Raw genomic sequence first — 25,832 nt, 5'->3', positions numbered from 1 at the left:
TTACAAGTTTGTTGTTTTTGGCTTTGAAGATTCAAAGCCAAAAGCAGAGTATTAAGAGTTTTCTCCTAAAGCAGGTTCCCAGTTAGGCTTTGTAAGGTTAAAAAAAAAAAAAAAAATACATCTTTTCTCTATTGCTGTAATTAACAGCATCTTCCCCTTAAATAAAGTGAAGTTCAAGCTTGAATAAAATCTGGCTTTCAGCATTTATTTTGACCTCTTAAAATTTCCCCTATGCTTCTTGTATCCTCTGTCACGTCACAGAATTGGTAACATGGCTTCCTCCCTTTATTTCTGGCAGATATTCCTTTAACCGTGGTGTCGGAAGAAGGCGATGATGCTGGGGCATCTGGATTCTGCCAAAACCTATTCCTTTGTCTTGTTAAAAATGATACCTTAAGCAAATTTAGGACTCACCAATAAAGCCCTAAATTCCTTTGTATTTATTTTGTATTTGGGTCCCCTCTCACTGTCTCCTCCTCCTTCTTTTGTTCCGTAAATACGGAGAGTACAAATTAGTACCAGTTTAAGCAGTCATCCATTAAACAAGCCTGTACTTCAGTGTCTACTAAGTACCAGAAACTGCTCTAGGCCCTGGGGAAGCAGAGAAAATATGCTCTCAAGCTCCAGCAGCCCAGATAGGAGCCATAATGTAGGAAGGAACACTGTACCATCACTGCAGCTGGGAAAATATTTTCCAGGGACTCATCGCAACTCTCTGCCTGGGAAGCTTTTTTACTTCTACCAAGATCTGATGTGTGTGTATAGATGACTGCTTATTCCCTCTGACTTATTTTTATGTTGCATTTCCCAAGTGCATGTTGCAAGAAATATATAGAACTAACATAAACATTTGTGGAGTACTTTCCATGTCTCAGATGCTGTGGTAACTGCATTATGTGTATTATCCCATTCAGTTGTCAGTAAAATGTTTGCTGAAGGAATGTACAGAAGTTTTCTTTCCCCCGTGCACAAGCTTAATTCCAGAAGAGGTTACTGGGAAAAGAAGAAATAAAAGATCATGCGATTGGAAAAGCAAATGCCTATAAAATTCACAGAAATACTAATACAAGAAGCCAGAGAAATAGGCCATGAGGGTCATGCAACTCCCTGGACTCAGTTCATATTTGCTGTTATGGTGCAGTGCCTCAAAAGGACTCTTATTTTAGATTGAAATGAACAGATTTTTCTTCCTTGTAAAGTAAAAAAGATTGACAGGAGAGTCCATGACTGTGCGCCTGCGACCTGCCCACCATTGGGATTTAGATCAGTGGTGGCATTTACTGTCTTGATAACTCAACAGGGACCCTGACTTAGGTTTATAGTGTTGCCTAGGTGTTGCTTGTAAAAAGGTTCTTTCCATCTTTGTGATGTTTGAGATCTAAGATCTCAAAGTCAAAGCCAGAGGATAGTTGTTGACCTGAAGGATTACTTATATTCTCCATGTAGACACTGAAATGGTTCATTTTAGAGTTCAAATCATTAGAATTACTATTTCAGGTTTGCAGATGAGCTGACATATAGAACACTGGATCCAGTGTTTTGCTGTTGGAGTGTAGTGGTGAATTTTCCAGCCAGACAGCTTGTTTGATCCTGGTTCTTTATACCCTTCATTTAGTGCCTTAGTGTCTCCATTGGGGTAATAGTGTCTTATCTCTTGGGTTTTTGTGGAGTTCAAAAGAGTTAATAAAAGAGAAGCACTTAGAGTCTGACACAACCTTGTTTGTGTATGTTATTCGGCCTTTGGGAATGTGGCGCCAAGGCTGTGCTGGCCCTGGTTAGTTTATGTCTTCAATATATGTACTTTCAACCTCCAGGATGTTATGAAGTGCAGTATCTGCCAGGCTGCCGCCACACGATGTGGGGAACTTGCTACGCTTTCTCAGATACAGGGTTAGTACAAAAAAAATCCAAGATTAGACTTGAACTTATTCCTGAGTTAATTTCAGTGACCGTGATCCTGTTTATGCTAAAGGACAGTCCAACTGAATCACTGTTTTACTCCATTTGCTTCAGCAGCTCTTTGTGGACTTGTAACCAAAGCAGAGGCCATTATTTTCTTTCCTTTCTTTTTTCTTTTCTTTTCTTTCTTTCTTTCTGAAAGCACAAAAGAAGTAAACAGGAGTAATGTATGATATAGCAATAGAGTCGAAGTCTCCTAATTCATGTATTTCTTGACCCTAAATTTATTGTTTTGTATGGTGCTGGAATTTGAACCTAGGGCCTTGCACATGGTAGGCAAATGCTCTACTGCTGAGCTACATCCCAGCCCCTTTTTATTTTCTGATTTCAGACAAGTTTTCACAGAGTTTGCCCAAGTTGGCTTCACACTTGTGATCCTCCTTCCTCACCTCCAGAGCGGGGATTACAGGTGTGTGCCACTGCATGTGGCTTAATTTTTTTTTTTAACCTTATACCATGGTTACAATGGTGATAGAGCTTTAAAATGTTAGCATGGCTGTAATTGATAGATGAGATAAGTAAGGGTCATAAAGTGACTTTAAAAATCTTTATTTATTATATATATTAAGTTATAAACTTCTTAAAACTACATAATTTTGTCCCTAAATAGGATATAGTGAACTGATACCTAAAAAACGAACAGTAGTTGTTAATTTCCCTGTTAAAGCTAGGATAATAATCAAAAGATTATCCATAGCATTGGGTACTATTATGGGTCTGGTACAATATGCCAACTTTTTACATGTTAGCTAATTTGATCCTCACATAAACTCTGAAATAGGTGCTGTCGATTCTACTGTATACAAGAGGTTTAGAGAGGCCATTGCTTGTGTATGATCAGGGCCAGTAAGTAACAAATTGTGATTCCAGGCCTGAATCTTCTTTTTTGTGGTGCTGGGGTTGAATCCAGGGCCTTTGAGTGTGCCAGGCAATTGCTCTACCACGGAGCTGCCCCCCTTAGCCTCACTTGGTAAAATTTTAAAGGAAACTAACATTTTATCATCTCACTTCTTTGCATTTTGGAGGCCTAGTTAATTAATATTTTAAAGCATTTATTTATATACTTGTTGAAGAAACCTGACTTGAATACCACATATTTTGATTTTAAAGTTGTTTTCCAATTTAGAAATGTCAGAGTAGTCCAAGTTCAGCAAAAATCACATATTAATTTGTTAATATTTTCCTCTGAGTTCTTTCTTCCTAAGCTCCTTCCCCTTCAGAGGAGCCTACACTTTCCATTGTTGATAGAAAAAAAAAATAGTAAGGAAGTTTCTTTTTGTGGAGAGAGGAAATGGCTGTTAGTTCAGGACTTCATCCATATTAGGTATAAACTAAATTTAGAGTTGTAATCCAAGAGTGAAGTCACATCTATAAAGTTTTTTAGGCCGAACTAATGAGATCAGCCAGTACTTTTGAATTGGTCTTTTATCCCTCCTACTTTTGGCTTACTTAAAAAGTTACCAAACTGATTGTCCTGTGGTCAGCCTGCCTTTGCCCCTTTTAAAAAAATAAAAGCCAAACCATTTACAAGGAATCATTCTGTAAGGCAAATAATTAAAATTTCTTTTAGTTTCTTGACCCTGTTATTTTGCCCTCACTAATTTTTTTTAAAGTAGTCTTATCCTTCAGCTTTTGTTACAGGAATTTTTACCAGGAGGCTGAACTCATGTAAGAAACATGCTTCACTTAATGCTTTCTTGAGTTATTCAGCTTTTGACCATTTAAGTTAGATCCCATTGTGGCTAAGTGGTAAACAGGATTTCTTCTGATTGGCTGGTTTTAAAGATTGTAGTAGAAACAGAATGATGGATTAAATCTCCTGTTTCTGGCCAGAGCACATGTTGTTCTCAATAAGGACTTTTGAAAGCTCCCCAAAGCATTCTTACTCACAATAACGGTTTTCAGCTCTTGTGGTCCTCCTTAGAGCTCTTTGCGAGCTTGCCAGGGCTCTCAGCTACTTATGAATGTGCTGTTTCTGAAGGGAAGAATTCTATATGTTTATGGCAGATTTTATTAAAAGTAGTTTGAAATGCAACGAACAGTACAAAGTTTAGCTTAATGGATTTCAAGAGTTTTTTAGGGAGGCAGTTCATGAACCCAGATATCTTCAGTTTAAATAACTTCCGAGCCCTCAGCAGAGCTGGACCTTCCTGCTGTCTTTCTGAAGCAGTTGTGCATTTTTGTTTTCTGCTACTCATCTGAATCCTCTTTTATCTTTTTCTCTGGCTAGAATGTGAATTCCAGGAGTTTTGGAATCAGACTGTTTTCTTTATCCTTTATATCCCCCACCTACCACAAACCGTGATAGATGAGATAGTTCATTAATTCAGTAAACATCTGTTAGCATTTTGGGGCAAATTGGTATGCACAGTACAGGAATAGAAGCATGTTAATAAAATAGTACGTCTGTTTCTAGTGTGGTGTTCTATATTACCTCATGGTAAAATACCAGAGGTAGAGGTAGTGTTCAATTTTCAAACTCAAGACATGTTATTTGAGTTTGGCTAGCTGCTCATTTTATAGCCATTGGTCTAAACTTAATAACAGATAGGTAGAGAGGATTAGAATCTTCAAATTACATAACTGGAAGGCCAGGTTCAACCCTGGCATGTACCTGGACCAGTTTGCTGCTGTTTTCCTCAGTAAAGCCTGCATGTTTCTTAGTGGTGGCGTCTGGTCTGGCCCACGTGGATGCCAAGGTTGCTAGCCTTAGGCCTGAGTGTGAGGCCCAGACAGAAAGCTTGAGACCTGAAAATTTGAAGTCAGAGCCAGAGAATTAAATCCTCATAGTTAGACATAGTCTATTAGCAGACACATATAGAGATAGAGCCAATAAATGTTTAGTGATAATGGAGGCGTGTTGCCAGGGAAATGAAACTTGATTTCAAGAGTGAATTCTTTGAATAAAAAGATTATATTTTTCATTAACCAGGCTCAGTGGCCCATGTTTGCAATCCCAGTGGCTTGGGAAGCTGAGGCAGGAGAATAGAACAGTAAGTTCACAGCCAGCTTCAGCAACAGTGAGGTGCTAAGTAACTCAGTGAGGCCCTGTCTGTAAATAAAATATAAAATAGGGTTGGGGATGTGGCTCAGTGGTCAGTGCCCCTAAGTTTAATCCCTGGTACCCCCCACCCCGCCCCAAAAATATATTTTTTCAAATAAACTACTTGGACGATAAAGGGATGATTTTGTTTGTCTTATCTAAACTAAAATTGACACAGAACTATACTGTTTGAATTTGCCTTTATAATATTTAGAGCACTTATGCACTGAAATGATAAGTTAAAAAAAAAAAAATCTCAGTAGCAAACATGCTGTCTTGTGCTCTTCAGTTATGAGAAGTTTTAGGCCGGGCCAAAGATATACTATTATTCTGAATAATATTTTTTTTCACAGCTGAAATATGTAAGTTTAAAAGAAACTTATTTTGTAATACTTCTAATGAAAAAATTTTAAAAAATACAATACCTGAGAAATATTCATTTGGTCATATGCTTATCGAGTGCTAATATTTTACGTTAAAATATTCTGTAGTATTTGCATGATTGTAATCTTTTATTGTCATCATTAATCTACTGTTCTTAGTTATTTAGAGGTCCAAAATTTAGCTATTAAACTCTTGTGATGTACATAATTAAAGTCAATTCTCTGTGCATATCCATGTCATGTAGTTCTTTTTCTAAAGTGTATCCTTGCACTTTCATTTATCTCCGAATCCTTTATTTTTGCCTGGAGAATTTAGATTGTTCTACAAAAGGAGAAACTGGAATTTTGACTCCACTGCTGAACTCTTGATGGCATGTCTAGTTAAACTGGTCTGGAGCTCGGTGAGGGACCTAGCTGTTGCTCACTGTGTTTGGGTAGCTGCTGGTAGCACATACAGGGGAAGCGGGGTCTTTCTGGAACAATTCATTATTTTCTTTCATTCTTACGATTTTTTCTGAATCTAGTTTATACACAGCGGGTGTATTTTTAAACTGCCCTCAGGGAAAACGGGTTGCTGGATTTTTGACTTGACAGAAGAATTTCATCTATCCTTCTAATGCATTTGTTTTTAGTTGATAAACAAAGGAAAACACCAGCGGTTAGTGAATTGATCTTAGGCAGAAGATATGTTAAAAATGTGGCTTAGAGGGCTGGGGATGTGGCTCAAGCGGTAGCACGCTCGCCTGGCATGCGTGCGGCCCAGGTTCGATCCTCAGCACCACATACAAACAAAGATGTTGTGTCCGCCGAAAACTAAAAAAAATAAATAAATATTTAAAAAAAAAAATGTGGCTTAGAAGCTGGGTGTGGTGGCAAATGCCCGTACTCCCAGGGGCTAGGGAGTCTGAGATAGGAGTATTGCAAGTTCAAAGCCAGCCTCAGCAATTTAGCAAGGCCCTGAGCACTTAGCAAGACCCTGGCTCAGAATAAAAAAAATAAAAAGAGCTAGGCGTGTGGCTCTATGATAAAGCCCCCTGGGTTAAAATCCCCCAAACAAAACTTGGACGAAGAAGTTTAGACCATGGAAAAGTTTGGGATGCACTTTTTTTGGATGTGACCAAAGTGAAGAATAACTAGTTATAAACGGAGTATGTTTCTTTATTAAAAACAAAACAATAATAATAAATACAAATTAATGTTCTGTAGTCCTGAAAGTTACTTATCTAAGTCCTGAACATTGACATTCTGAATCATTACCTGAAAATATCTTGACTTCACTTCTGTTCTTTAAAGAAGTTTATATAGGATGGTGTTTGGACTTTTTATGTTTTCTGGCTCTCATTCTTTCTTTCTTTTTTTTTTTTTTTTTGGTGTGGGAGGGTACCAGGGATTGAACTCAGGGGCTCTTAACCACTGAGCCACATCCCCAGCCCTATTTTGTATTTTATTTAGAGACAGGGGCTCACTGAGTTGCTCAGTGCCTCGCTTTTCCTGAGGTTGGCTTTGAAGTCGATCCTCCTGCCTCAGCCTCCCCACCATGCCAGTCTTGGCCTTCATTATTTCTGATGAGAATTCAGCTGTCATTCAGACCATTACCCTCTTGTGTGTAGTGTGTAATTTTTTTCCTAGATATTTTAAAGATTTCTTTTTCCTTTGCTTTTTACCTTGTTCCCCCTTTTTGGTTCTAGCAGTTGAACCCATTGGGCTCTACTACTGAACTACATCCCTAGTACTTTTTATTTTTTGGTACAGTTCTCCCTAAATTGCTGAGGCTGGCCTGGAACTTGAGATTCTCCTGCCCAACCTTCTATGTCGCTGAGATTAAAGGTATTTGCTGCTATGTCTGGCTGCTTTTAGCATTTTATTACATTAAACCTGGGTGATTATTTTAACCTTTTTTAATGTTCAGGAGAATTTTTTAAAATTTTTTTTAGTTATAGTTGGGCACAATACGTTTAATTTGTTTTTTTGTTTTTATGTGGTGCTGAGGATTGAACCCAGCTTCTCGCACGTGCTAGGCGAGCGCTCTGCCGCTGAGCCACAACCCCAGCCCTTCAGGAGACTTCTTGAGTCTGTAACTTTGTCCTTATTTGGAAAAACTGGGCTGCCTGCCTGCCTGTCTTTCTTCCTTCCTCATCGTCTTCACCATCTTCTTTTAAAAATCTTTATTATTATTATTTTTTATTTTGCAGAACTGAATATTGAATCCAAGGGCACTTTATCACTGAGCTCCATCTCCAACCTTTTATTTTTATTTTGAGATGTAATCTCACTAAATTGTGAGGCTAATGTTAAACCTCCTGCGTCACTGGGATAACGGGCATGTGCCACCTTGCCTGGCTTCCATAGATATTTTCTATCTTTAGTAAAAGCATATTTTTGTTTTTGTTTCTGAGCATAGTTGTGATAACTGCTTTATATTCTGTAGACTCTTGGTCATCTTAGGGTATGTCTCTGATTTTTTTGTTTGTTTGAGAATGGGTAATGTTTTCTTGCTTCTATGAGGAATAATTTTTATTGTTTCTGATAACAATAAGTAACAAGTTGTAGAAACTTTGGATTTTGTTATGTTCCTCTGAAGAGTACTGATTTTTTTCCTTCTTTTTTGGGAATACTGGGGATTGAACTCAGCCCTATTTTGTATTTTATTTAGAGTCAGGGTCTCACTGAGTTGCTTAGCACTTTGCCATTGCTGAGGCTGGCTTTGAACTTGTGCTTCTCCTGCCTCAGCCCCCCAAGCTGCTAGGATTATAGATGTGTACCATGCCAGCTCTTTTTTTTTTTTTTTTTAAAGTAGGCAGTTAACTGAATTGAAAATGCAAAATGCTATTCCTTTGATAGATGGTAACTTAGATTTCATTTTCTTTTAGCTGAGCTACATGGAGTCTGCTGTGTGTGTGTGTGTGTGTGTGTGTGTGTGGTTTTTCAGAGATCAGCCAGAGATTTGGACAGAGTTTTATGCAGACTTTAGGGTTCCCCTTCTTTGGCTTTCTTTTTATTTATGGCGCTCTTATTTTTCAGTGCCGTTGGCAGTTCTGGACTATTCTTTGGTTTTGCATGCCAGCGAGACTATGAGTTTCCCATTAGCTGCCCTGTGTGGCATAAGGGTAAAAGATGAAAATAGGAAACCTGATCAGTACAGCTCCTTCTTCAAAGTGTCAACTCCCTTCCAACATCTGCCTGCTCTTGTTCAATCTCCAGGACCTTCAAGTGGTCATTTTTATATAGACATTAAGCTGTTTTGAGAGGTAGAGGGTTAGTCCTTTAGTAACTGGTTGGCCATACCAGAAGTCTCAAAATAATTTTTAAATAAATTTTTAAATTTTAGATTTATAAAAAATTGCAAAATAGTATGGTTCTTAAATTGGTTTTAAGTAAAAATATTTCTAAAATATGTCAGTGCTTCATTGGCTTCTTAAAATGCTGAGTTTAACTGTTAATTAATGTCAGCATTCTGAATATAAATTCAGTAATGCACTAATAGTCTTAGTATGTGAGATTATTTTCCTTCCTCCTCAAAGGCCTCAGCCATAACACTTTAAACCTCTTTTTGTAAGAGCATCTCTGTGTGTATGTTTTTCTTTGCTAAATTAGCTCTGTTGATGTACTCTCTTTCCTTTAATTTTCTATTGCAACGTGTTGTGTTCAATAAAACAGCTAAATAAACTTGTTAAAATTTGTTTGAAGTAAGAGTAAGTATTTCCGAGAGCTTGAGTGTTGGTTTAGTGAGTCAGGCACCTGATCCTTTGTGTGTGGTTGTGTGAGGTTGCGTGAGGAGTGTGAGTTGCCCTGAGGCTGGTTCTCTAGACTGTGCCGGCCACCACAGTGAGCACCACCCGTGTGTGGCCACTGAGTGCTTCAAAGTGTCTAGTCTGAATTGTGTAATTATACCATATACACCAGATTTTGAAGACTTAGTACAAAGAAAAGAATGTAATAACTTTTTATGTTGATTACATGTTGAAATGATATTGTAGATGTATTGTGTTAAAAAATACTACTTTAATTACACTACCTACCTTTCTTTCATTTTCTTCCTCCCTCCCCCTCCCTCCCTCCCTCCTTCCTCCCTCTCTGTTTCTCTCTCTTTCTCTTTTTCTCTCTTTCTTTAAATTGAATACAGTGGCATTCTATCACTGAGCCACATCCTCAATCCTTTTTATTTTCTGTTTTGAGAAAATAGAAATAGTGTCTCACTAAATTGTCCAGACTGGCCCCAAATTTGGAATCCTCCTGCCTTGGCCTCCTTAGTAGCTGGGATTTACAGGTGTGAACTACCATGCCTAAACTTTTTTTTTTAATGTGGGCTGTTTCATGAATTTGTGTCATTTTTGTACAGGGGCCATGATAATCTTCTCTGTATCATTTTGATTTTAGCGTATGTGCTGCTGAAGGGAGCACTCTTTTTACATTTTCAATGTGACTACTAGAAAAATTAAAATAACATTTGTGACCCCCATTATATTGAATATAGTTTAGGAAATTTATCTTGCTGATAATGATGTGAGTTATGCCATAAGAACTGTGAGACCAACCAGGTGTGATTCTTGCATCTCCTGAGCCTCAGGATAAGAACCCACATCTTGACAGCTAATACTGTGGAACTTGGAGTTCAGACACTCAGTTCTGCCCTCCTCAGTTGTGTGACTTATGGCAGATTAATTGGCCTCTCTAACTGCAGTTCCTTCATCTGAGCATGAGGAAAACAATACCCAACTTCATATGGCTATTGTGGGGTGAAATATATGTGGACAGTGAATATGGGGCATAGCAAGTGAGAAATAAACTGCTAGCTGTCTTATTTTCAGAAAGTTTTGGCAACATTTTGATTCATTCTGATTGGTATTTTATAGGGAGTACAATCAAGGTCGATCCAGACAGGGACAATGACTGTATTCTTGTTCAACCCCCTCCCACTTTCTTCATGTCAGTCAGGTTTTGTTTTGTACCCCCCACTGATCCCCCCACTTTTTGGTGGTATTAGGGATTAAATCTAGGGCCTTGTGCATTGCTAGGCAAGTGCTCTACCACTGAGCTGTATCCCCAGACTAACAGTATCTGTACTGAAGAATTTGGAAGAAAAAAAATGTGGATCCTCTGTGAAAGGAGGAGATGTTACCTTTAAAGATCAAGTCTTTTAATTATATGTTTTATAATTTGTTCTGAATAAATAGTAGACTTTGCTCCTCCTGGCTCAGGCTTTTGATACGAGCATGCCAAAAGCAGAATTGAGAGTTTTCATCCCGGTTCTGTTGTGCGTAGATGGGAAGTGCGCTCCTTGCACACCTACACTTTGGTTTTAAAAATGATTCCAGCCGAGACATTTCAGATTCGGTTTAGTACAGATTAAAGCCTTCATTTTCATCTTTAGCATTTGCTTTAAATAAGAAATAAAAATACTTAAAATCTTTTCTCAACTGACATTAATTTCTTCCATTATTTTCAGTTAGTAGTTTTTCATCAACTACATTCATTTTTTATTCAAGAAATTATATTTTATTTAAGAATTTTAATATTTTTGCAGCTATTAGGGACAGAATTGAGATCAAACATCTGCAGTATTTTCTTAAATCTTAAAGAAAAACAAAATATGTTCATTTTAAAAAGGAAACAAATAAACCCCACAAGTGACGGAATTTCCCTTTCCACCCTTCAGCATCTCACAGGCACCTTGCTCCCATTTTGAGGCTTTCCTGGACTCAGTTGCTCAAAGCAGACGTTTAGGAGACATTGAATTTCTCCCCCGCCACCCCTCCTGTTCTGGGGACTGAACCCAGGGGCTTGTGCATGCTAGGCAGGCGCTCTACCACTGGGGTACGTCACTCGCCACCCCCCCCCCCTTTTTTTAAGACTTTAACCTTTATTTATTTGTTGTTTATTTGTTTTTATGTGGTACTGAGGATGAACCCAGGGCCACCTGTCCTAGGCTAGTGCTCTACCACTGAGCCACACCCCCAGCCTCCCCAGCACTTTTTACCTTTTATTTTGAGGCAAGGTCTTGCTGAGTTGGGGGTGGGGGGTGGCCTTGACCTTGCCCCAGGCCACAGCTTCCTGAGTAGCTGGGGTTACAGGTGTGAACTGCTTGGCCTAGCTTGGTTTCTTTCTCTCTACTTTCTCATCCAAACAATCCACAGTCTCTAGGATTGTACCCTCTTCATTTGAAGCCATGTTTCTCTCTCTCTCTCTTGCGTCTCCTAATCCAGCCCACGTTTCGGTGACAGCTGGCAGTAGGGCTTCCAGCCTCTACTCGCAGCAGCTCCACGTGCCTGGCCTGCCTGTTGTCTGAACGCAGAACAGTGTTTCCTGTCCTCACGTCCTTGTCCTTCAGTGGAAAGCTCTCGTCCTGTTCACTGGCCTTCTTCACCCTTCTCTCTACCAGGAGTTCATGAAGTTGGAAGTGTTTTCCTATGGCTCATTTTACTGAGAGCTCATCACATACTGGAAGTATTTTAAGAACTTTCCACATTCTCATTTAATATTCATAATAACTCTACGAAGTAGGTATTCTTCCTCTGTTATAAGGAAACAGGCCCAGAGAGGTGAAATAACTTGCCCAGTACCCAGTACCACAGATGGGTAAGTAGAAGAACTTCCATGTCAAACCAGGCACTCTGCTTTCAGTCCTTGCTGTTAAACACATATTAAATGCTTATTTAAAAGTAGGCTTTGGTAAACATTTTCAAATGAATGAATAAATCGTTGTATCTGTGAGTGTAAAATTTGCTCTTTAATTTGATCTAGACAGTCTTTCAGGATCTGGCCCCTGCCAGTACCATTTCCTGTTGTACTCACAACAGTCTAGTCTCAGACTAGATTGGCATGGTGAAAAGGATTGTCTATGACCATCTTTTTTCTTGGCGGGGTGTGTGTGTGTGTGTGTGTGGTTACTGGGTACTCAGCCCAGGGGTGCTTTACCACTGAGCTGAATCCCCAACCCTTTTTATATTTTATTTTGAGGCAGTCTTGCTGAGTTGCTTGGGCCTCCCTAAATTGCTGAGAGTGGCATTGAATTTGTGATCCTCCTCCCTCAGCCTCCTAGTAACTGGGATTACAGTGCGCCAACACACCCAGCCGTGACATTTTATCTAAAGTAGGTGCTTCTGTCCTTCCTGTGAGTACTTTGTTTCCTTTAGACACTTAACCACAGTTTACAGTTTTTAACTTGATATGCTATTTTTTTTCCACAAAAATCTTAAGTTTCATGAGTCCAGATCTTATCTTTCTCACTCCCAGTAGTTTCTTGTGGGCCAACTACAGTGCTTCGAAGATAGTGGACCTTCAGTAAATATATGTTGGATGTGGAGTATCCCTATCTGGGGCCTAGGTAAGGAGGTTTCTGTAAGGTGCTATGTGACTGAGGAAAGAAAGCCCATACTGTGAACTTCAGAGGAAAATACCGTCTTAAAATTGAAATCTATGGAGAATAGAATTAGTTATAGACAAATCAAGAGCCCTGGAATGCCGTTATTTCCCCTTTACTCATATAAAGAGTTTCCTTTTTTAGCCAAGCACAGTAGCACATACCTGTAATCCCAGCAACTCAGGAGGCTGAGGCAGGAGGATGGCAAGTTTTATAACTTAGTGAGGCCCTAAGTAACTTAGGGAGGCAGATCCTTTCTCCAAAAAAGTGGGTGGGGCTGGGGATATGGCTCAGTGGTAAGGCATTTTAATCCCCAGTACCTGCTCCCACTTCAAAAAAAAAAAAGTTTTTTTTTTTTTTTTTTTTTTTTTAAAGAGAGAGAGAGAGAATTTTTTTAATTTATTTTATTTATTTTTTTTTTTGAGAGGGAGAGAATTTCAATATTTATTTTTTTTTAGTTTTCGGCGGACACAACATCTTTGTTCGTATGTGGTGCTGAGGATCGAACCCGGGCCGCACGCATGCCAGGCGAGCGCGCTACCACTTGAGCCACATTCCCAGCCCTTTAATTTATTTTTTTAGTTTTCGGCGGACACAACATCTTTGTTCGTATGTGGTGCTGAGGATCGAACCCGGGCCGCACGCATGCCAGGCGAACACGCTACCACTTGAGCCACATCCCCAGCCCAGTTTTTTTTTTTTTTAATTCTTTTTTTTTTTTCTTTTTGTTGGTGCTGGGGAATTGAACCCAAGGCCTTGTGCATGTAAGGCAAGCACTTTACCAACTGAGTGATATCCCCAGCCCCTCTTTTTTCATTCTTTACCACATTTAAATATTTTCATTCTTACTGCTTGATTTTCTTTTTTGTTTTCTTTTGTTTGTTTTTTTAAATGGTACTAGGGATGGAATGCAGGGCCTGGTGCATGCTATCTAAGCCAGCACTCTACCACTGAGCTACTGCCCAGCCCTTCCTGCTAATCTTAATTAGAGATAAATGACAACATTGGTTTGGATACTTAGGATTGTTAATAACAGAAAACCCCAATTCAGATCAGCTCTAATGACGAAAGAAGTCTAGGAAGAGCTCCATGTGCATGTTGCCTGCCAGGGTCCACTTGCTTGTGATTCTCTTGGCTCTGTCTTCTGGTGTTGGTTTTGTCCTCAAGCCACTGTCAAGTCTGCACAGGTTTCACATCCAAGGTTTTCCTCTGCTAGAATCCTTAAGAGTTAGAAATTTTTCCTGGGAGACTCTGTGTCTTAATAGCTAGAACTGGGTCCCATGATTATGTCTAAATCAGTCAGTGGCAAGGCGAATAGAATTATCAAAACCGACTTAGAATCAGTCAGGAACTGCCCTAGGGTTGGGGTTTGGATCATCATCGCCTGCAGTCCTGGGAAGAGGGAGGAATGGATGCTGATCAAAAATAGGTGTCCTATCATCAAAAAATGATAAGAATGCATGGGTGTTGGGCAGGCAACTATCAATTTGCTGTAGTGCCTTCTGTGCTCTGTTAGTTCCCAGATGATTTGGGGACTTATGTTTTTGAGAAAGATGATGGCTTAATTTTTTTAAATTATGTTTTTAGTTGTCAATGAATCTTTATTTATTTGTATGCGGTGCTGAGAATCAAACCCAGTGCCTCACACATGATAGGCAAGCGCTGTACCACTGAGCCACCACCCCAGCCCTCAATTTATTTTTGAGAAAAATTATTAATCAGGAAAATCAGGAGATAATATTTCAGTGGTACAATTAAAGTGAGCTCTAATATAGTTAGAAGCTATTAGGGCTAATGTAGAAACTAGATTAATAATTTAAAAAACTTTATTTTGAGATAAATTCAAATTTACAGACAAGTTGCAAGAATAACAATTCAAAGAACACCCTTTACCTTTGTTTACATATTGTTAACATTTTACCACATTTGCCCTTATTATTGTTTCCCTGTCAGTTGCATACCCCATGGCTTTTTTCCCCCAAGTACTCCAGTAAGTAGGATGTGTCCTGTATATACATTGTTTTTACATTACAGTTATCAACTTCAATAAATCAGTCTCCCACCCCGCTCCTGGAATAAGAAACCAAGACCCAAAAAGATTAAGTAACTTACCCATGGTTAGTAGCTTCTAGATGGAAAGTTTAGCCTGTTTTGCAACAAGTCAGGTATTGGTTCCACCCCTATTACAACAGAATCCTTTCTCTTCCTGACCAGCTACAACATTTAGCAGTGTAAATTATAGTATAAAATTTGTGATTGTTCTTTTAAACTGGATATAACTATCCCACAGCACTTGATCTATAAAGAATTCTGGGTCCCCAAAATTGTCCTTGACACTATATTTAGTTTTTAAGCCAAAATTCTTAGAAACATTAATGTCATACTGGTTTGCATTAAAAAGTTCTCACTTTTGTTTTTTAGTTCATGTGAAATAAAAATGTTTTTGAATTTGACTGTCTGAATCTTACAGGGTACTAAGCTGGCTTGGTTTAGGTTTGGGTTTGTCCAAGTTTAAGGCAAAGGTAGGTTGACATTCCTTTAGCAGCAGGGAGGGAACTGTTATTTACCAAGCATGACAATGTCAAACAGCGATCAGGTTACTGATCTATGAAGAGCAGAGTCCAAAAGACATCGAGAGGGATTCAAAGTTTAACCATGGAGCAAACCCTTTCCAGTTTTTTTTTTTTTTTTTTTGCTTGTTTCCCTGTCAGTGTTTATGAAATATGGTGTGCCCACCAAATGCATCAGAATTAGAATTGCGTGAAGGGCTTGTTAGATTGCAGGTTCCTAGGCCCCGCTCAGCCTACTGAAAGCAGGCATCTGAAGGGAGATCTGGTAGTCTCCATTTAAACCTGCTGCTTGAGGATTCTTCCACGTCCTATATAATTCTGTTACATAGATGCCCTTTATCTTTAGAGCTTTCCCATAGTCATTCTGTGACTTGTGTTTTCCTTCATTTTAATATGTTTGGGGTAGAAAGGTTTTTGTTTGCTTGCTTTTTTAAAATGAAAGATGCATGTCCATATTATAAATATCGGAAAGAATGAAAGAGTATGTGTACAGTGAGCTACACCCTCATCTTTGGAGCCTTGCGTTCTTCTAAGCCCTTGGTGTGTATTAGCTCCTTTATTCCCATACAATCCACTGAGGAAGGTACTGATATAGTCCCTGTTTTATAAGAAGAAAACAGCCCAGAGAGGCCAAATTACTTCTTAGAGTACTTAGCTAGGAAATGGTGGAGTTGTCTGAGTGGCTGGCTCTAGATCAGTGCTCTTAACTACCATTCCCCGCTGAGTGAGTGGAAATAAGGATTAACCAGATTAGTGCATGTGGGGAGCTTGTTGTGGTAGAGTGGAGAGTTCGTTAAGGTGAATATTCTATGTGGATTCCAAGAGACCCTCCAGAGCTGCCGCTCCCCCTGGTAGGTGGGATCCTTGGGTCACTTCACACTCATCTGTTCCTCTCTCAATTGCACAGGCTCTTATTTGGAGAGTAGATTTTATGAGTTGGTAATGCTGAACAAGGAAATGGTAGCAACCCAAGTCTTTCCGTTGTCTTGTCCTGGACTGGGTTTTATTTACATGGTAAGAGCTTGGGAGGGTCATAATTCTTCTATTTCCTATCATTTGACTTTATTGAATTTTAATTCTTTGATATGGTTATGGTCAGGAAATATTGGTACAGTCTGTGCAGGACCAGAGATTTTTGACATCCTACATAAATAATATCTTTGCTCACTCCATTCAGTGGATGAAACTTTATGGACACTGTTTCTTAAAGCACAGGGTCACAACATACTTCATCAGCTAAGGGAGTTAAGTGTGGAATATACTTAGATCTTTCCCCTCGTTGTTTTCTGAAAGCTAAAGTAATGTAGGGATTCTAATGACCAGGGGTTTGAACTAACAAAACTGTTGATAGGCCCTGGGTTCCATACCTGAAGCATCTTTAAAGCCAAGCAACTTTTTTTTTTTCCCCAAGCAACATTTTTTAAACTCTTACCATGTGCCAGGAGCTGTGTGTACCCTAACCCATGTGATCCCCGTAATGATTGTATAGTGGTTTCATAGACGTTAAGTAACTTCTTAAAGGTGACATAACTAAGTTGTGAGGTCAGGATTCAAACTCAGAAATTTGATTCGAAACCTTGTTACTTCCTGCACACTCTGCAGACATTATAGAAAGACAACAGCTTATTAAATCTTTAGGCTCTACATGTTGGCTTCAGCATGTGTTTAACACAGATCCTAAAGAAATCAGTAATAGAGGCCAGATGAATTTTCCATTTACCCTGTTGGTTTGTGACTTGTAAGTTAATTAAGCCATTTTGATGATTCTTCTCACTTAAATCAACAGAATCCACATTAAGCGTAAATGGGGTATTGCAGTTTTTAGGTTATTCTTTAGCAACACTTTGCTCTGCATATTCCCTAGCAAATGTGTGCAGTTAAATAATTTAGTGGTCAGGAGCCCACTCTTACCTTTAGGTCCCAGCTTTTCTCTCTCTTTCCCCAGCCATCATCACCCCTCACCCCAGTCCCATGGGTGCAAAGAAAGAGATGAGCAAAGTTAAAACTCTCCCTCTTAGGTATGTTAAAGTCTCACTTGTCTGAAGACTGATTAAACTATGTTTTCTAAGTGAGCAGTTCTTTAATCTTGACTTAGTAAAACATTAAAATATTTATGGCATTTGCCATTGACCTTGATTCTGTAATGTAGGAGTTAATCTAGCAGTTTCTCATTGAATACCAGAATTATGCAATTCCATGGGTAACAACAGAGGTCTGGAGCAAGGAGGATGAAGCTGGTGGTGAGGAGTAGTGAGTGTGTGAGAGGAGCCTCAGACAAAGCTGACAAGACGTTGCTTTCATCAGAACAAACCCACATGAATGCTAAGATTCAGTCTTTTTTTTATTTTTATTTTTTGGTGCTGGGGATTAAACCCAGGGCCTTGTGCATGCAAGGCAAACACTCTACCAACTGAGCTGTATCCCCAGCCCAAGATTCATTCTTGATCTGGAAATCTGTGGTTATATCTATGTCAGTGAGAGTATTCATGTTTTCTCTGATTATTTGGATTTTCTATTTTTTGAGAATATATAGAAATGTATATTTTTCTAAATTACAATTTTAGAACTATTTATATTCTTCAAATTAAAATCTTCTCCAGCGTGTATTTATACTTATAATATGCCTGTACTTTTTTTTGCTTGTTTGTTTTTGGTATTGGGAATTGAACCCAGGGGTGCTTAGCCACTGAACTAAAGCCACAAACCTTTTTATTTTTATTTTGACACAGTGCCTTGCTAGGTTGCTGAGGCTGGCCTCATTTTCCTGAGTTGCTGGGATTGCAGGTGTGGGCTACCACATCTGGCTACACATTTCAAAAACAGTTTTATTAAAGATATTATTTATATATCATACAATTCACCTATTTAAAAAAGGTAAAAATCAGTGGTTTTTAATACATGCAAGAAGTTAGCATCCATCATCAGTCTAATTTTAAAACATTTCTCCCACTGTCTCTAAAGAAACTGTGTACCCTTTAGTAGTTACTTCCCAACCCCTTACCCTCAAACCCTAGGCAACAAGTAATCTACTTTTTTTTTTTTTTTTTGTAGTTGCAAGTGGATATGATGCCTTTATTTTATTTATTTATTTTTATGTGGTGCTGGTCCAGTGAGCTGGACAGGTGCTGTGTCACTGAGCTACAGTCCCAGCTCCTAATCTACTTTTTGTCTCTATGAATTTGCCCATTTTGGACACTAGACATTTCATATAAATGTAATTATACAATATATCGTCTTTTGTGACGGGCTCCTTTTATTTAACATGTTTGTAAAGTTCATTGAAGTTAATAGAGCTTGTATCAATGCTTCATTGCATTTCTTTTTTAATATTTATTTTTTAGCTGTAGTTGGACATAATACCTTTATTCTAATGTGGTACTGAGGATCCCACCCAGGGCCTCACATGTACTGGGTGAGCGCTCTCCGCCGAGCCCCCACCCAGCCCCAGCTTCATTGCTTTTTGTTGTTGAGTCAAGTTCACTATATAGATGTACATTTTATATATTTTTGTTTTGCTTCTTAATTTTAATACTTCTTAGAGATTTTGCTTCTGGGATAATAGAGGAGATGGTAGTGAGTTTCTTGGCAGTTTTTTTTTTTTTGCCTTATATATTCCAAGCTTGGAAGCAGGCAGTTTGGGGGGAAAAAATAGGCTCAGACCAAAAAAAAAAAAAAAAAAGAAAGAAAGAAAGAAAGAGTTCCAAAAACTCCTGGTCCTGCTAGACAAAGATTCAAGAAAGGGAAAACCTAGGCGCTGGGGTTGTGGCTCAGTGCTGGAGCGCTTGCCTAGCACGTGTGAGGCCCTGGGTTTGATCCTCAGCACCGCATAAAAATAAAGGTGTTATGTCCATCTACCACTAAAGAAAGGGAAAACCTAAGTGAGGCTGAAGTTTTAGACCATGATCGCGGTGCTCCAGACTCCACAGTGGGATGTGGTGGCTCAGTCCTCACCCATATGCCGAAGGCTGAACCAGTGGCCTAGGTGCCGCCTTGGGTGCTGGTCTGTTTGAGCAGAGCCTTTCCTGATGATCTTGGGGGGTCTCCAAGGCTTTCTGTTAGAAACATGCTTCAGTCACAAGAGACAAGTATCTTTGGATATCAGTGTAAGTGTTTCCACTAGGTTAAATTTCTAGATGTCTAATAGTTGGGCCAGCGGCATACAAGGAAAGGTTCACAAGTGACAGTTAGATGGATGACATCAAAACATGGGAATAGTGGGGCATGGTGGCACACGCCTATAATCCCAGCGGGGCTCGGGAACCTGAAGTAGGAGGATCGCAAGTTCAAAGCCAGCCTCAGCAACTTAGTGAGGTGCTAAGCAATTCAGTGAGACCCTGTCTCTAAATGAAATACAAAATAGGGCTGGGGATGTGGCTCAGTGGTCAAGAGTTCCTGAGTCCAATCCCCCCAGTACACCTCCTCAAAAAACAAACAAACAAAACATGGGAATATATAAGAAGTATTCAATTTTCAGCCTACTTTTTTTCTGTTGTTTACACTGAGTAAAGAATTTTTTTGTACTGGGGCTTGAACTCAAGAATGCTTTTCCATTTAGTTACATCCCCAATCCTCTTTATTTTGAGACAGGTTCTCACTAAGTTGCTGAGGCTGGTCTCAAACTTGAAATCCTCTTGCCTCAGCCTCCTGAGTTGTTGGGATTACTGTTGTGTGCCACTGCACCTGGCTACGCTGGGTAATTTTTAAAAATGTATTTATTAGTGTGTTTTAATTATAGATAATAGTGGGGTTCATTGTGACATATATGTACATAACATAATTATTCCAGTCCATTCCCTGGTGTTTCTCCTTTCCATCCCCCTTCCCTCCTCCGGTTCTCCTTCCTCTATTCCTGTGGTCCTCCCTCTGTTTACTCACACGCACTTCCCCACCTTGGTGCATTGCGTTTACACATGAAAGAGGATTCATAAGGCTGTCGTACATGCATGTATAGTTTGGTTGATTTTATTCCTCAGTTCTTTCCCTTTCTCTCCCTCCCCTTGATGTCCTTCCTGTCCTCTCTACTTTCCCTTCTATTTCTTTTCTCTCTCTCTAGCTTCTGCACATGAGGGAAAACATTCCACCCTTGACTTTTGAGCCTGACTTCTTTCACTCAGCATGACGTTCTCCGGTTCTGTCCCTTTTCCTGAGATGACGTCACTTCCTTCTTGTTTATGGATGAGTGCTGCTCACTGGGTGATTCTCCAGCTCCTTGATTCTCCCTCTCTCCCTCTACTGGGCTCTGAGTCTATGTTATGAACTTTTCATCACTGCAACAAAATACCTGAAGTGATTGACTTATAAAAAGAGAATTTTTATTTTGGATCAGAGTTTGGAGGTTCTAGTCCAGGATCAGGCAGACCCGTTGCTTTGGGAATCTGGTGGGCCTGCTGGGTGGCACTTGCTGGAAGTGACCAAACGTACTGCTCAGGGCCAGGGAGCAGCGGAGAAAGTGGGAGGTCAGGAGTCCCCTGGTCACCCTTTTATTTCAGCTACTGCATTTTTTCCATCTTCTGTTTCTCCGCTTGTGGTTTTTCTCAAGCTCAAGCTGCTGATAATTGCTCATTGAAATATTTTTTATCACACAACTTCAGAGAGACGCTTTGTCGGATGTTCTGACATCTCTGTCATCTTGGTGCTGGCAGCTGCTGATTGCCTTTTCTCACTCAGAGATGGTGTTTGGTGTTTGGCTTTTTAGGTGACTTTCAGTGGAAACCCTGGCAGTTTCATAGTACAAGACTCTGGGTTTTGTTTAACCCTGGTGTTTCAACTTTTCTGATGGAGAGAGGTATAGGGTGAGGGGGGTGGGGACACCATTGCCTTGTTACAGACAGATGAAGGTGGAAATCCAGGTGTCCCCGTGGGTCTCCACTGATGCCCAAAGTGGAGGCACCTCATTACTGCTGGGCACAGGTGAGAGTCCACTTCCCCACGAGGCCTCCCTGATACTGCAGCAGAGGTGGCCTCACTACTGTTGCTTGGTGATCAAAGTCTCCTGTGACCCCACCCAGCAGGGAGGGAGGAAGCGGTAGCGGCCCCTGTTACTGGTCAGCAGGATTTCTGCTTCTAAAGGTCCTGTGTCCTTCCCATCTGAGGTGATCATGGCTCCGGGCATAAGCCTCCAGAAGGTTGATACACTAAGTTGGAAACAAAGTACTCCATTCCCATTAAAGAATTAATGGCTTATTGTGGATGGAGCATTTTACTGAAATGCTTCTGAATTTTTTGAGCTCGATTTAAGTAGGATAGTAAGAAGTACTTTTTAAAAAATATTTATTTTCTAGTTATAGCTGGTCATTATATCTTTACTTCATTTTTATGTGATGCTGAGGATTGAACCCAGTGCCTCATGCATGCTAGGTGAGCGTACTACCACTGAGCCACATCCCCAGAGGCGTGCCCCCATCCCGCCCCCCGTAATATTTTATCTAGACACAGGGTCTCCCTGAGTTGCTTGGGGCCTTGCAGTTGCTGAGGCTGCCTCAGGCTCAGGCCCCTGGGATTACAGGCCCACATCACCTCCTGACTTACCAGCGTCTTTGAATGACTTGTTGAAGAGTTATTTTTGGAACTCTTTATAGACTTCATAATAAAGAGGCTGTGTTGATTCCTAGCAAATGTCAGAATGTTTTCTTGTCTCCTTTTCAAGTTGGGGCAAACCTGATGAAATGAGGGAAATATATCCCACTCAGATTTTTGGGAAAATTCTACCTCATTCTTGAGCTTAGAAAAGTCAGCTGCTCCATCCATTAAAAAGTTTATAAATAGCTTATTACAAAGGCATCTTTTGTTATTTTCTTGCTTCCTGAAGGAATGTGTAAGAGAGTATATAGGATTTTTATAATGAAAAAAAAATTTTTTTTTTGGTACCAGGGATTAAACCCAAGGGCACTTTACATTCTCAGTCTTTTTTATTTTTTTATTTGAGACTGGATCTCTAAGTTGCTGAGGCTGGCCTCGAAACTGCAGTGCTCCCACCTCAGCCTCCTGAGTTGCTGGGATTCAGGTGTGTGCCATGTGCCCTGCTGGGCTGCTCTTTCTCATAAGAGAAGGAGGCAAATGAATGCCCCGAGTAATCTTTCTTTCCAGAACGCACCTTGCCCTGTCTTCTGGTAGCTTTGATGGAAATCCACAGACAGCCCTGTCATTCTGCGAATCCTCATGCTGACCTCCTTTTTAATGTTTCTTTCTGCTTTCAGGCCGGCAGTGATGGGGAAAGCATAGGAAACTGCCCCTTTTCCCAGAGGCTCTTCATGATTCTTTGGCTCAAAGGAGTTGTATTTAGCGTCACAACTGTTGACCTGAAAAGGTAAGACATGGTCATAGTCTGGGATCAATTTAAATTGAGAGTATGTTACTGTCTTTCAGTTTCATCCTTTCCCATCCTTCACTTTGATTGCATTTCAAGGAAGTGTACTTTATTAAAGTCCTGCTGGTTTGTGGACAGCTTTACCGTGTGTCGTATCATGGACAACCTACGGTCAGGGAATTGCCGTGGCCGCTCAGTCTGTTTGCAGCCTCTTGTACACCTTAAGTTTCTCAGGAGCTGCATTTTAGCGCGATTACAGAGGAATCCTTGCACTTCGCTGGAAGCCTGGAGCAATGGAGAAGGGTCTCCGCACACATATTCTTCGTCTAAAATGTGCTAAACATGAAGATCAGAATGACACTTTAGAACGCTGAATACTGTTCATTTAACTTTTTCTATTTCATTTTCTACTTTTCAGAGAATAAAAAGAAGTTTTCTATAATAACAATTTTAATCATATTTTGTTAAATGGAATTATAAAACAAGAGCAATTACCCATGACCCTATGATTGTTCTTGCTGAGTTTTTTTTTTTTGGTGGGGAGGAAAGGGGACTCATTGGGGACTGAATCCTTGGGTGTTTTACCACTGAGCTACATCTCCAGCCCCCCATTCCCTTTTTGTAGTTGTAGATGGACAGCATGCCTTTATTTTACTTGTTTATTTTTAAGTGGTGTTGAGGATCAAACCCAGTGCCTCACACATGCTAGGCAAGCACTTTGCCACTGAGTCACAGCTGCAGCCCTCCAGCCCCTTTTTATTTATTTTTATTTTGAGCCGGGGTCTCACTAAGTTATCGAGGCTGGCCTCAAGCTTGTGATCCTCCTGCCTCAGCCTCCCCAGTACCTGTGATACACACATGTGCCACCGTGCCCAGCTTGTTCTTGCCAGATGAAGAATTGTTTCTAGCTTTCTCTTCATAGGCCAGATTGAAGAAGATCCCTGACAAATAGAAAGCTATTTTTTATTCAGGAACTCTCTTCTTACTAGCAAATTCATACCCCTCTCCTCCCCAAGAGATTTAAATCAAGGGTTAAGAATACTTGCATCAGTGGTGAATTTAGAATTTGGCAGTAGACTTTTATTCCTCTGACATAAATGCCACAGTATCGTTTGCTGTTTATTTAAGCATATCAAAGTCATGAACAATGTCCGGGGGAAATGTGGATAAACTGTCACTTGTGGTAGGTGGCAGAATTGATGTATGTTATCCCTCTGAACAGCACATCCTGGGAGTTATCTGAAAGCTGGAATCCCCTTCCCAGGTTAGGGTAGCAGACTTGGGGTCTGTCCATGCCTTAAATTTATTCTTTATTTGCTCCCAGTGCAGTTTCTTGAAATGGTGCAGACTTAATATTTATGAATCAAAAATAAGCCATAAAATCTTCTAGGAAACTTTTTAGTTAGGGGTATGAATGTGGAAGTAAGCCTTTGAGAGCTAAAACTCCAGGTTCTTGAAGACATTCCCCACTTCAGGTTGGAGAGTTATTTTAAGAATGAAGTAAGTCATGTAGTTACCCTTCCATTATTCCCCCCCTCCACACACTCAGAGAGGAAGTTTCCCAATATAACTCCTAAAAATAGACCATGCCACTAGGCACACACCCTCACTCTGTCCTAAAATACATGGATTTTTCCTTTTCCATTTTTGGCTTTGAGCGAGTAAGTTGCCTGCCACGCTTTGAAAAGCCCTTGCTCCACACAGCCCTTGGTTGTGCCAGAGTCCAGCCACAGTGGGCCTGGTTCAGAAAGTGAGGGGAATTCCAGGGCTGTTTCAAAGTCATCTGTTTTTTCTCTTTTACAGGTTTTTTATGGCATTATTATTGTTAGTTGATTGATGCTTGAGGGTTTGTTTACGTGTCAGTAACATATGAAAGGCGAAGGCATCCAGGGCCTCAGGACCAGAAATACCCAGGAGGACATGTGTCTCCTAGGGCTTGTGTGAGATCAGAACCCAGAGGCCTGAAGTTGAAACCTGTATTTTTTTGTTTTCTTCATAAATTTGAGGTCTCCAATAAAAGCTGTTCCTTAAGGACAACTTTGGTGTACAAGTTGTACATGATACTGAGTCCTTTCCACCCCATCCCTGGGGGTGGATACTAGCTTCCCCTTCACAGAGATTATTAGCTTTTCAGTTTGGTCTTTGTCCTTCCAGAATTTTTCCATGAGTTTACTTACATAGAATCTTGAACCAAGCCAGGCCCCAAGCCTGTAACCCAGTGACTGAGGAGGCTGAGGCAGGAGGATCATGAGTTCAAATGACAGTAACTTAGTGAGCCCCTAAGCAACTCCGTGAAACCCTGTCTTGAAACATAAAAAGGGCTGGGGATGTGAGTTAAGTACCCCAGGTTCAATTCCTGGTTTAAAAAAAAAAAAATCAAAGAATCTTGAACAGAATTTCAAAGAGAAAGTACCCCAAGAGAGTAAATAAATAAATGTAAAATAAAGTCACAGAGAAATGAAACAGTAAAAGGGAGCTTTCATAATAAGTTATTAATTCTAAGCATTAAATGTGACTCTAGAGCTCTGTGAGGGAGAAACTACCTGTAAGTGCTTATTTTACTGCCTTTCTTGGTAATTGCCCAATTCTTCTGTGAAAAGTACTGATCCCAGAACAAACCAGTGGTGAGCAATGGAACTCTGCTGAGCGCTATTTAGAAGCCCACTCTCTGCTCTGAAAAAAACAATTGTCCATGACATTTCATCCCTAAGAACAACCCATTGCCAGTCCTGGCACTGATGCCCATCTCTTTCAGCCTCTGTTGGTGCTGATGACGGTGCTGGGGAATTTGCGAGTCCGTTGTGAGGTTTTGAACAGTCTCCCATTACTTGCTTTTAGTGCAGCCTTTCTGCTTTAGTGGGAGTTATTTCCAAACCTAATTTTCTGTTCATGCTGCATAGTATTAAAGAAATTTTAGATAAAAAAGTACCCAGGCTTCAGAATTTACTTTTACATAAAGTTTGATTTGAACAAAAGCTGCGGACAAACATGCAAAAATATTAAAATTGGGGGCACAATTACAGGTGTCATCACATGTCATTCGGTGGGGACCAACCATGGTACAGGGGAAAGTCCCAGGCATTAAAGTTGGCTCTGTAGAAAGTGCCCTGCCACCGACATCTGTGGGATCCCAGGCAAGCTGCCTCGGCCCCTTGAGGTCCGCTACTTCATATTTAAGCTTAGGAAGAAGGAGGGGAACACAAACTAACAT

At 40.1% G+C, this 25,832-nt stretch overlaps 1 protein-coding gene, 1 long non-coding RNA gene and 1 other non-coding gene across 3 annotated transcripts in view; 1 reads left to right on the top strand and 2 right to left on the bottom strand.

Annotated features, from left to right (window-relative positions):
* Window positions 1–25,832, top strand: part of Clic4 (chloride intracellular channel 4) — a 65,492-nt gene that overhangs the window by 14,680 nt on the left and 24,980 nt on the right. Inside the window, exon 2 of the mRNA XM_046468815.2 lies at window positions 22,512–22,621. Within this exon, the coding sequence (XP_046324771.1) occupies window positions 22,512–22,621 (110 nt within the window). The remainder of the gene's footprint in view (window positions 1–22,511; window positions 22,622–25,832) is intronic.
* Window positions 180–17,304, bottom strand: LOC131423215 (uncharacterized). Its single transcript, XR_009224348.1, has 3 exons — window positions 17,227–17,304; window positions 4,574–4,707; window positions 180–2,094 (listed from the first exon to the last, which is right to left on the bottom strand). It is a non-coding gene; the product is annotated as an uncharacterized LOC131423215 (long non-coding RNA).
* LOC124075430 (U6 spliceosomal RNA) lies at window positions 9,682–9,786 on the bottom strand. Its single transcript, XR_006846047.1, has one exon. It is a non-coding gene; the product is annotated as a U6 spliceosomal RNA (small nuclear RNA).

The sequence above is a fragment of the Marmota monax genome, unplaced genomic scaffold (assembly GCF_021218885.2).
Source record: "Marmota monax isolate L192 unplaced genomic scaffold, Marmota_monax_Labrador192_F-V1.1 WCK01_AAM20220418_F8-fsc00008, whole genome shotgun sequence".
NCBI classification, from domain to species: Eukaryota; Metazoa; Chordata; class Mammalia; order Rodentia; family Sciuridae; genus Marmota; species Marmota monax.
Note: the sequence above shows the minus strand (reverse complement) of the source record. Positions and strands in the feature narration are given on the sequence as shown.